This window comes from Erigeron canadensis, chromosome 4 (genome assembly GCF_010389155.1).
Source record: "Erigeron canadensis isolate Cc75 chromosome 4, C_canadensis_v1, whole genome shotgun sequence".
Classification (NCBI taxonomy): domain Eukaryota; kingdom Viridiplantae; phylum Streptophyta; class Magnoliopsida; order Asterales; family Asteraceae; genus Erigeron; species Erigeron canadensis.
The window spans coordinates 7,332,470-7,345,443 of NC_057764.1; the positions used below are offsets into that span (position 1 = coordinate 7,332,470).

The 12,974-nt window shown below is 35.3% G+C and overlaps 1 protein-coding gene across 1 annotated transcript; it reads right to left on the reverse strand.

Annotated features, from left to right (window-relative positions):
- Window positions 1-860: 860 nt before the first annotated feature.
- On the reverse strand, window positions 861-5,526 carry LOC122596490 (protein CAJ1). The gene is made up of 9 exons (XM_043769072.1): window positions 5,189-5,526; window positions 4,306-4,434; window positions 4,104-4,233; window positions 3,858-3,978; window positions 3,605-3,686; window positions 3,273-3,323; window positions 3,157-3,195; window positions 2,677-2,779; window positions 861-1,173 (listed from the first exon to the last, which is right to left on the reverse strand). The coding sequence occupies exons 1-9, from the start codon at window positions 5,441-5,443 to the stop codon at window positions 1,037-1,039; spliced, it is 1,047 nt and encodes a 348-aa protein (XP_043625007.1). The 5' UTR covers window positions 5,444-5,526; the 3' UTR covers window positions 861-1,036.
- Window positions 5,527-12,974: the final 7,448 nt, after the last annotated feature.

The following is a 12,974-nucleotide window of genomic DNA, read 5'->3' on the forward strand; positions in this document are numbered from 1 at the left end:
GGTTCTATGTCATGTTTGTGTCTCCAAATGCTCTCTTTAGTATTTTCTCTCTCCAAAATCTAAAATGGTGGACATGAGATGGATATCAATCCTTCTTATCTGCCTATATATTTTTCAATTTCTAAATATTACAAAAATTTTAATGTTCTATCTATTCTATACATAGTAAACTCAAATAACTCATGCTATATATAATTTCTTTTAAAAAGTGTTTGTAATATATAAGACTATCATGTCTAATTTATTTAAAAACAATGAACCCTTAGTTAACCAAGGAAGTGAAGAAATGTGTTAGTAAATTAAATAACCAAAGAAAGTGATTTTATATAATAGAAAACGTTAATCACTTACTTTAAAAGACAAAGAGACAATTGTGATTACCAATGGTTTTGTGACAAACAAGGGTTAATGTCCGGTTACTTGGGTTTACCTAATGGCAAAAGGCATTTCATACTCCGCAAACGACAGATAGTGCTAGGTAGCCAAAGCCCCCCAAAATCACTGCGGTAAACCCATTTTTTTTATCGGATTTGAACTCAAGACATATAGTATCAAATCCATCTTTTTATTTTGCACGCCAATTAAACTCTAAGACCTATGGGCTTTGTGTGAATTAGTTGAGACATGCAAATGATCTCTCCAGAGTTTAGCCAATCAATTTGGACAAGTATTAGACTTAGCTTCATGTACCGAGACAAGTAACTTAAAGTGACCACAGAAAAGTGTTAATAGAAGTCCAACGTCAGTCACTAAAATCTCCTAAAACCTTCTTTTACTGAATATTGAAATTGAAATTGAATTTTCAAGCCTCGTAAACTAAGAATTCGTACATAATACAAAGTATTTTATACAAAAAAAAAAATCTTTAATATTAATTAATTATCATATTCAAATATATATAAATCGTTATACACAGTGCCTGGTTTTCTACTGTCCATAGTTCATCTGTCATTTATCTATACAACCTATCTACATTGATATGTAACTTACTATTATCATATACAGTACATACAAGAGACCTTGACAATCATACACTTTATTTTTCTTTAGTCGACAGAGTGTCTGGAAGTTTATAGCTAGCAGGTTTGTCAACACCTCGTCTCGAGTACTCTCTCCATCTTCGTGCAGCTGCAGCTGCTCTGCTTGCTCTCTCTTTCACCTCTTCCTCTGACCCTAAGTTTCATCACATTTCATTTCAGGTTAATCAAACAATGCTAGTCATATAACATCTGAATTTGGAATATAAATCATACTCGCAAAAAGACATTGAAAACAACAGTCCAGTATATGTGTTAATCAAAAGTAAAATCAGATTCGTTGAATTCCTGCCTTATTTAGGCAAACCAGACAAACAAGTTGAAAGTTACCCGACATTATCAAATCTATCTATGTGTATAATCTCCTAAGCTAAATTAATGAAAATAAAATTGGTATATCTATATAATGTTGGTTTCTATAACTTTTTACTTTAATGTACCTATATTATTCATAAACTATTTTATATAGTTGGAAAGACAAAAGATTATTGTGGGGTAACTACTCAACCTATTTGTCTTGACTAAAAGCTTTTGACCCATTTCTGGTAATAGTCTTGCCTACTACCTTGCATCAAGGATTCAAGGTTACTCTGGTAGGTCCGAAGAGACAAGTACCAAATTCCTCGGGGGCTTATCAACCAAAAAAAAGAAGGTTTGTGTTATTGTCCCGTGGGAATGTGTATTACATATTTGTAATCTAGCGGGCAGCCTAGGCATAGGCCGAAGTGGACGACCACACAGGCCCGAGTTAGCGGATTGGTGATGATAGTGGTCAAGAACGAAATCTTAGAATATTTAGACTATCAAGAGTGTATGAAAAATGCTAGGAGAACTTCACGAATCGTCTATTAGCTATTACGATATCTTATTTTAATGGTAATATAGCATGATCTTGCAATGTCTTTTTATTTTATTTTTTTGAACACTAATTTTTGCTATGTTTATTAATATAACATATCTTGTCGATTTAAAAAAATATAGTTTATATAATTTAATTCGTTACGCCTAGCCTAGGAACTCTTTTTTTCCAGCTAGTTCTGGGCCCATAAATCCTCGAAATTTTGTTCTACAAAAAACTAGAGTACTGATAAAAAGGGAAACGTGTCAATTTCGTTACATTTGCTAATGAACAGATATATTTGGGTTTTGTTATATCTTGGAAGGACTGAATCATAAAACTTAAATGAAAAAATGAGTCAAGCTAGTTTAACAAATTAGTGTTTGTATTTGATGCTTACAACTTCCTTAAAAGATCTGTTCAAAAAACTGGAACTGAAATCTTTTACGGGCATATATAACGCACCGACTATTAATATAAAAATGGAAAACAGTGATTGAATCTTACCAAAGTTGACACATCTGTACTATCCTCAAGGAAAATCCAAAGAGCATTATAAGAGAAGCCAGTTCTTACATAAATAACTAATATAAACTTCAATATGACCCATAACAGTTATCAGTTCAGCTTTTATACGTTAGTGCATGAGTTTTGGAAGGTGTAGATTATATAAGGATTGTCATAGGATTCCAGGGTTTAGGATGAATGAATTGAATTTAGTCTTCTACTTCTCCAAATGGTAGGTTTCTTAATTTTCATAACCATTATGGTTCAGAATTTTTTATACCAAAGATATCATACCTGTACTTCGCTGGTTGTTACCATTGCCCCAAAGGTTACTCCAGTAAGGGTCAGCTTTGTCTTTAGAATGTTTTGATTTCATCATTCTCATTCTAGCTTGCTCCTGCAATCAACAAAGTTAATTTCTCAATGTATAGCATAGTAACTATATGTCCATTTAATAAAATAACAGATACGTATGGATTACACTTCTTTAACTATGTTATATTTTATATATAGATGCAGTTCAATGTTTTTGTGACAATAACAATAATATTGTAATAATGTAGGAGTCAATAGACATTAAAAGTAGAAAGTAAGCCAAGTTATGTGCAACATGATATTCGTCTACACAAACTTTTGAAATTAGCATACTTTTATGTCTTTTTCATTTTAATTTCCACAAAACAAAGCCATGACATATAAGATAGAAATGACAATGAGAGATCATTACATGTATGTAAGCTCAGTTTTGAGCTTATAACAAATTATATTTCTTACCAAAACTTTATTTTGTCTCTTTTCCCATCGAGTGTTGGCCTGCAAATAAAAAATAGATAAAAATTTCAGCACGCTCATTTACATAAATCAACAAGAATATGAAACACAGGTCATACCATTCTAAAAACATCTGCAGATGAACCCATTCCAGCAAGCATCAAAGCAACCTGTCCAACATAATTAGAATGAATTTCTTATAACAAGTCAAATTTTGTTATCACAGAAGTTATCAGATAATACTCCTAGCCATGAGATATCCTGATACATCTCATTTTGCAAAATACCCTTTACCAGGAAAGAAAAGATACCCTTGACCACATAATCCAATAAGGCTAAGGTGTTTCTTAAACCATGGTTTCTCTCCAAATCACAGAGTAATATCACATAGTAAAATAAAAATTGATAAGAATGAGAATGTCAATAGTAAATCATAAAAGGCATTGCTTACATTTACTCTTTCTACTCTCCGCATTTCATCTTCAAGCAAAGATAGTTGTGCAGCAGATGTCCAATGGATGCAATCAACAGGGCTGGAAAATCAACAATTTTCTCAGTTACCATAATGCTAGCAACTTGTTACAAATATGGCTTAAGCCAAAATAAATAAATAATGTAGTAATATATATGCTGAGAACATAAGTACACAATGATGTGTCTGATACTTTGCAGATTAAAACAATAAGTGTAACATAGAAAATTACCAACTATCAATGGCTTCTTGAACCAAGTCGGTGCTTCCACGTTGGTTACATGCTCTGGCTCTACCAAAGTCCTCCTCTATCATGAAGACATCTGAGCATACATTTGCACAATTTTTGCAGCCTATGGTAAATTATAAGAATTACAGATCAGATAAAAAAATATTACATTGTTAGCATTGAACTTATAACAAAGTTTAGTTACTGCTATAGACAATGTAGTAGTATAAAGCAAGAATGAATGAATACCTATACAGCTAAACTCATCAACAAAGACATGATCCTTTGGAGATGTATCATCAAGAAAAGGATTTATTGCAGTCAAAGCATATCCGTGAATTTCATCATATACAATTCGTTGAGCTGGATCGCTGAGAACCTACACTCAGGCTATTTGATTTATACAAGGGCTAGGTAAATGAAATTAACACTAGTGCATCTAAAAACTAACCTCATAAACCTCGTTAATGAACATGCAAAAGTTTGTGGTTTCTGGATCATTGCCACTCAAGTCAGGATGACATGATTTCATGCAATTATAATACGCTTTCTTTATTTGCTCTGGAGTTGCATCTGGAAGCTAAAACCAATATGCCCAAATAAGTCACTATTTAATACTATATATTTATATATAGTAAAGAGTAACTTTTAAAAGACACTTTTCTAAAATAAGAAACATAAAAGCACTCGACTTCTTCAATTTGATGATTATAAGTCTACAGATTTAACAAAGTTTATACTTAGTCATCCTTATTCATTATTTGATTGTAGAATAACAATTATCGAAGAAATCACACTTTCTTATTTTATGCATCTAAAACCAAATGGGTTCAGTGGTTGGAGCCCTTGCCTCTGGAGACTGAGGTCAAGGGTTCGATCCTCATGCCAAGCAAGACCGGAGGTCCTTTTCTACCTTTGGTAGAACGTGGAAGCAACCTCTCTACTACCTATGGTAGGGGTAAGGTTGTCTACATCTCAACCTCCTTCATACACCGTCAAAAACGGTATTGGTACCCAAACCCGTGGAAGACTATCCATAATCACTGTAACTACTTTATATAGTTATTTCACTTTCTCATTTGTAATAGTTTTAGACCGCGTCTTTAACAACAACGCGTTCGACCGTGTTTTGGCTACAACACGCCGGACCAGGAAAAAGTCAGATTGGGATCCTTTAAACTTAGAATCTCTAAAGTTGGTAAGTTGAACCAATCAAAAGGTTTCAAAAATGATCAAGGGCTATTGTACTCTAATAGACTCTCATGTAAACAAAATAAATGAATGATAATATATACTAATAATAAAAATAAAAGAAAGGGTGTAGAGATATATACCAGGCCCAAAACAGCATAGTAGTCATCAGCAAGAGCATCAGGTAATAAGGGAATTGGATCATCAGTGGCTACTTTAACTCTAGTGCTAAGTACTCTTTTACTTCTACTTTGATTTCTCCCCCTCATTATACTGCTACTACTTGAATTGCTGCTCCCAAATCTACTATTATTATTATTGCTTCTTGAACACAACAACAGTTTGGTGCTTTGAAATTTGATTGGATCTGTACAAACTGGAGATAACAATTGAGCCATTTTCTCCTCTCAAAGAATTTTATGACAAAATATCAACAATTGTATGTGGCTTGCCTTGCCTTGAATCAACTACTGAACATAATTTAAAACTAAATATAAATATAAATATAAATAAATAATAAATATATAGATATATTTTATTTTTATTTTCAGTTGGAATATTAACAGCCATCAGTTTAGTTTCATTTTGTTGCCTGGTACAAGCAAAGATTGTTCCCGCTCGTGTCGTCACGTGGGTATACCAATTTCCCACGCTCTATGCGTTCTCCAATTGTTTCTCTTTATTATTGTTTCTTTATGACAAAAATCTTTGCCCCTTCTAACACTTTTAGTCTTGGGTAGTAATGTCCGTATAAAAACTCTTCACATGACCTATACATGATGGGTATAATGGTCTTTTTCTTTACCAGAGGACTAAAACGGTGGATTTTTTCAAACCACAGGACCAAAAGTGTAATCAAACCTCATATTAATGGATCAAATTGTAATAAAATATATTTCACCTTCTAAGTTGATTACTTTATATGTAAATGTTTTTTCAGATATAGAAATCAATAAACGAATTTAATCTGGAAATCAACAACAATAATCTAAACTACATCAATTATAACATTACCAACTAAAACAAAATCCATCAAAATCTTATACTAAAATACAAACACCAAAAAAGCTTCTATTTTTGCTAATCCAAAATCAAACTTTCATTTTCTTGAAATTTTTTTATTCAAACACAACCCCCACAAACATAATAATCTTATTTTATAGAACCCAAAATCACAAATTCCACCAAATAAGAAAATTTTAAAAAAGTAATATTGAATATTATAAATTATAGAAAGAAGAAATAATTGGATTAGCAAAATTGTCACAAAGTTAAATGAAATTTATTTTACTACTCAATCGTAACTCTCTCTTTTTAAGATCATCGTCATCCTCTTTAATACATATATGCAGTTCAGATCCACAAATCAATCAAAATATAAGAATGGTGGTCACGATGGTAGTTGTAGTGGTTAAATCTTGGTTGTTATGGTGGTGGGTAGCCAGATCTTGGTGGCTAATGGGTTATTGTTTTTGGGTTCCTATTGAATCACCTATTCCATGTAGATTGTTATTTTTGGTGATGATTTTGTGTAATTTTGTAGGTGGAAATAGATTTTCTTTGATGTATGTATAGATAGTCATATAGATATGCAGATATATTATATGAATATATGGGTTTTGAGTTAATTTCACTTTTGTTTCTTGTATTAATGAAATGATGAAATTACCCATCACGAGGCTGGCACATGATGGGTTTTTAAACGGACGTTATTAGTCAGGACCAAAAGTGTTGGCGGGATAAAAGATTTTGGACTAAAACTTTAATTTATTAAAATTAAGGACGAAAGCTGCAAGTGTACGTCCACGACAAGGCCGATTTTTGTAATTAACTCTATTAGTTTATTATTATTATCATTTATTATTATTATTTTATTATTCGTATCTTTTTTATATATTACGGAGTATCTTCTAAAATTTCAGGATAAAAAATGTGTACCGAGTGATGATAGTAGACTTCAAAATTGTGAAAAAAAAAAATGATAGACATGTTCGTATGTCTAAAATTATGTTTAATTTATTTAATTTTCAACACATGAAATTTATATTTTTTTTCTTAAAATTTATCATTAGTTTTGTCAAATATTAATACTTTTTTGTTAGATATATATCTTTTAGTCTATAGTTTAAATGCATTAAATATTCTCCTCGTGCAAAATACTCTTGACATTAAGATGTTAATTAAATTACATAGAAAGTCATTAGTCTAACTATATATATTTTTGATTTGATCAAGAAAGAAGCAAAGAGGACTATTGCTAGAGCAAAAGAAAGAGTGTACGAAGAACTGTATAAGAAACTAGATTCCAAAGAGGGCGAAAACGAAATCATCAGAATTGCTAAAGCAAGGGAGAAAAGACGTAGGGATTTAGGAGATGTCATTTATATCAAAGACGAAAGTGGACGAAGCATTGTGAAGGAGGGAGACATTAGGAAAAGATGGGAAGAGTACTTTGCCAATTTGTTTAATGGGGGAGCGGTGGTGATAATTGAAGGAGGAGAGGCCATCACCGCACACCCAAACACACGCCACAACGACAACGATAGAGGATCAGCCAAGAGGAAGTAAGGGTCGCCCTAAAGAAGATGGGGAGAAACAAAGCAGTAGGTCCAGACCAAATTCATGTTGAGGCATGAAGATGCCTGGGGGACGAGGGAATAAGCTTGTTGACAAGCCTCTTCAACAAGATTTGGACGAGTGCAAAAATGCCAGAAGAATGGAGACTTAGTGAGGTTATACCTATCTATAAGAACAAGGGGGACGTGCAGAGTTGTAGCAACTATAGGGACATTAAACTCCTAAGTCATACCATGAAGCTTTGGGAGAGAGTGATCGAGACGAGGCTTAGAAGGGTTACGAAGGTGGCAGGGAACCAATTTGGTTTTATGCCAGGGAGGTTGACGATGGAGGCTATTCACATCACCAGAAGCCTTATGGAAAAGTATAGGGAAAGACAAAAAGCACTACACTGTGCCTTCCTAGATTTGGAAAAGACATACGATAGTGTACCACGAGAGCTGATCTAGAGGATGCTTCAAACGAACGGAGTTACTGAGAGATAAATTAGTGTTATCAGGGGTGTGTACGATAGGGCGAGGACCCGTGTTCGAACACCGGTGGGGAGCATAGAGCTTTTCTTGGTAGAAACGGGCCTACACCAGGGTTCGGCGCTTAACCTATACTTTTTTACCTTAATCTTAGACGAGTTGTCCAGTGGCCTTCAGGAGGAACTATCGTGGTGCATGATTTTTGCATATGACATTGCACTGATTGCGAGATTGATAGAGGAGCTAAACCGTAGGTTAAAGAAATGGAGAAAAGCCATTGAAGACAATAGTTTGTGTGTGAGCCGAGAGAAGACAGAATACCTACGATGTGACTTCGATAAACATGAGTTAAGACAAAATGGAGATGAGGATATTTGCATTGGGGAGCGGATATTAGGTCCGTAGGAGTCTTTTAGATACCTGGGATCAGTGATACACAAATTGGGGGGGGGGGGGATAGACGAAGACGTGACACATCAAATCCAAGCTGGATGGGATAAGGTGGAGAGCAGCTTCTGGAGTCATGTGCGACAAGCGAATCCCGCTAAAACTGAAAGGCAAGTTCTACAAAGTGGCTATTAGACCAGCTATGTTATACGGGTCAGAATGTTGGCCGATGACGAAAGTACAAGCGTCTCGAGTAGAGGTGGCTGAGATGAGGATGCTAAGGTGGTCTTGTGAGAAGACCCTATCAGACAGGATTCCCACGGGAGTTTTTAGAGCCAAACTTGAAGTAGGGACCATCATTAACAAGCTAAGAGAAGGGCATTTGAGATAGTTTGGCCATGTTAAGAGAAGGGACCAAACAGCACCACTAAGGAGAGCAGAATCTATTCACGTCGAAGGAATACGGAGAAGGGGAAGGCCTAAAATGAGGTGTGAGGACCGATTAGCGAAGGACATAATTGAGCTTGGCTTGTCGGAGGACATGATGTCGGATAGGATGGCCTGGAGAACTAGGATTAGAGTAGAGGATTAGGTTAGGATATGACTTTCGTAGGACTTTGATCGACATCTTTTTCCCATATTGCCTTGCATAAGGATGTTAGTGTTGGTTTGCCCGGGAGAAGTAAGCCCAACATAGGTGACTCGATGCGATAGAAGGCTTTGACCTGACGGGAGAAGAGGTAGGTCGACGGTGGTGGAAGGACAGAACACCGAAGGAGTTTCCTGGTGGAGGAGGTGGACAGGGAGTGTAAGGCATATGGGAATAGGTTTTGTAGACTTTTTTTTTCTTAGACTTTGGTTCTTAGTAACCTTCGTATGGGTTTTGGCCTGAGTAGTGAGAGGCCAAAATCAAGGGGGGAGGTTACTCTTAGCTGCCCTAAAAATGTTTTGCCTGTTGGAGGACATGACCAATGATAGTTTATTAGAGGACGAGGACTAGTTTAGTGGTTTGGGAGCTTGGGGGAGGACTAGGATTAGTCTAGCTAGGCGGCTGAGTTAGTTTATTTCATATGTTGCGTACCACCCGTTATTTTCCTTGGACCCATCGAGCACTAGGATTTCTTAGTTAATTCCTTATATATATGTAGGTATGCTCTTTATGCCGAAACACTTTTTAAATTTGTCTACGTTCAATATGGTTGCTATGTTAGGTCCAATTTCGCTAAAAAACTGGAACACTCCAGCTACATCTGGAGAATAGAAGAATTGTCCGAAATATATGAAGTCCAGTTGCAATGTACAGTTTATGCAACTAATGACTTCCTCCAGTTGAGATCTGAAGAAATCATCTTAAGACATTCCATTTGAAGTCAAAGACAACAAGTGGAAGATAAAGAATGGTAATGGCAGCGAAGCCCAGTTGACATTCTAATTAGATTAATCAACTGGAGATCCTTCAGTGTAAATGCACTTACAAAGCTTTACACTGATTACGAGAAGGACCTTTTACACTACATCCTTTTACCCGGACAATAATCTTGTCTGTGGATAAAAGTGCAAAGATGTAGAGTGATTGAATAAAGTAACCTTTTGTCTTACTTTATTTAGCACACACACAAAGAATTATTTACTAATACTTTTGTGTGCTGTCAACCATATTTGTACGTCGAAGTTGAGATCCCAATGCTCAACCTTCGACTATAAACAGAGGTCCTTGCACAAGCATTTTAACAACTTTGCAAAAACACATATAACTGCAATATCGTTGGTGAACTTGTGAAATATTCTCTCAATCGCTAAAAGGAACATTTCACAACTCTAAGTGTTTCGATTGTATAAGAGAATTTCCAAGTATAGATCAACTGTATTTCATAGGTTGTTAGGATATTTACATTCGTGTATTATTTTGGTTCCGCAACAACCTTATATTTTATTTAACAATCTATAAATAAAATACACTTGAAAAATTACATATTGTCTCGCCAATTTACTTTACTTGTACTTTACATTATTGCTTCGTATTTACTTATTTGTATTGTCACCTTAATAAGTAACTTCCAGTTAACCTGGTACACTGTTCACTGCAACTGGTCACCATCTAGATACAGTGAACGTGTTGTAAAGTAAACTCACCATCGACATAGAGGTGTCTTCAGTACTCATCTAGTAATAGTTGGGACTTACAAGTGGTATCAGAGCAGGTAGGTTGAATTGTATCAATTCTATAACCTAGGTCTGCTTAGATGTCTACTGAAGGTGAGAATGGTTCTGGTCCTCAAAATGAAACTAATCCCAATAACACTGTACCTGTTACTCCTTTAAATACCAACCCTCCTCCTCCTCCTCCTACACCTGGAGCCAACCACGTCCATGTACATTATTCTAACACTCCTGTTCCCAAGTTCGATGGGAGCAGTGAGACTTTTGGTACATGGAAAGCCAGAATGCTCTTGCATTTTGGTGGGATAGAGAGGTATATGTTGAAAATCCTCAAGGATGGACCATATATACCCATGTCCAGTGGGGTAAGTCCTCTTCTAGACCCAACTGGGAGAAGAGGTACCAGGGAGAAAACAGAAGAACATTGGTCTGATGAGGATCGCAGACTGGTTGACCTTGATACCAGACTGAAAAACATGATCCTCGTTACTGTCCCTGAGGAACTAATTCCAACACTTGTGTTGTTCCCTAGTGCCAAGTCAATGGGGGATGAATTAGTTCTCCAGTTTGAAGGAAGAAATGACACCATTGCCACCAGGAAGGTTGCTTTAAACAAGAAGTATGAATCCTTGTTTGCTCTTCCTAATGAAAGTTTGACTGGTACCTACACCAGATTTACTAGCCTCATTAACCAACTGAAAGGCTTGGGTGTAGAGAAGGATAATGATATTCTTCTTGAAAAGTTTTGTGATATCTTACCATCCAAATGGGCACACATGGTTCTTGTACTAAGACTAGGAAAGACCTTGCACATCCACAATCTTGCATCTCTCTATGGAGCCTTCAGATTCACTAAAGATAATAATGCTGCAAGATTACTGGCTGAGCAAGATGCTTTAAACCATGCTCAGAGTTCCAACGTCGCTAGCTTAACTGGGCAACCTTGTGCTGCTTTAATGTCTGCTGAGAATGTCCAACCACTTTCTAAAACAACTTCTTGAACTCTGGCCTGACCACTGATCTCAGTGATGGTTGTGATGAAAATGACAATGATGATTTGGTCGCCATGATTGCTAAAACCTTTAACAGGTTTAAGCATAAATCTGATAGATTTAATGGGTCCAATAATGCTTCCAACTCCAACTCTCTGGATAAAGCCAATCTTACCTATTATAAGTGTGGTAAGAAAGGTCACTTCATGAAGGAATGCAGATCTAGTTAGTCGAACAATCAAACTGGTCCCTCTGTCCCAAGTTTTGTTAAATATGATGATTATAAGGCCAAATATAAAAAGCTAAAGGCCCAGATTGCCCTCATGTCACTTGAACAAGAAAAAGAAAAAGAAAAGAACAAATGCATGATGGCTCAAACTGAAGGAAAGTGGGAACTCTCTGATTACTCATCTGATGATGACGAAGAGATCAGGGATGTGTATTTTATGGCTCTGGAAAATCAACAACCGATGGTGAAAGATGATGTTATTTCTGGAAGATGGGTAGACATCATTTTAAAGAAGGTAAGGGATTATGATGATGAGATGGATACAGAATCAAAACTGGACATTGCTTAATCACTTAATGATGATTTACTTTTTGTTGAAACATTGAGAACTGATTGTGAAAGATATTTGAAACTGTTTTAACTGAGCTAAATAATTTGTGTAACAACCCAAATTTCGTAGTATTATTATATTACTAAAAGTAACATCTAATAACATATAAAGTTGAAGGCCTGATCGTTTTTTGGCACTTCAATTATGAGGTTATTTATGGATTTCATTCATGAAGGGTAATGCTTTTCTTCTTGATTTCGTGTGAATGTGTATCATGGTTTGTTAAATGGTTTAAATGAGATGTTAATTATGGGTTTGGTTAAATGTGAGTATATATGCATATATGAAGAGTTTTTGTTAATTGGTATCATTGAATGCATCAGATTTCATAAATTGTGGTGATTCATTATGTATTAATATGAATCGAATTATTGCTATGTTGAATGTAATATGGTTTAATTATCGTTTAGGGTGTATATATGTATGTAATGTGTATGTAGGGATACATGAATTGTGAGTTCGTGATCTTGCATTGATATTGAGTGAGTAGTTAATGAGGTTAATTAGTTCATATATGTGAATTATCAAGGAAGCGAGTACTATTAATTCTGGTTGGTTATGACTCTCTGCATTCTTTGTTAAAAGAGAATGGTAAATACCATTAAAGTGTAAGTTTTTTAGTCTGCAACATAAACATCTCCCCTCTCCTTCTTTTTCTTGAAACGTTCTCCTCTCCTCTTTTAAATCTATAATACCCAACCAAAATTCTTTATTCTCAATTTC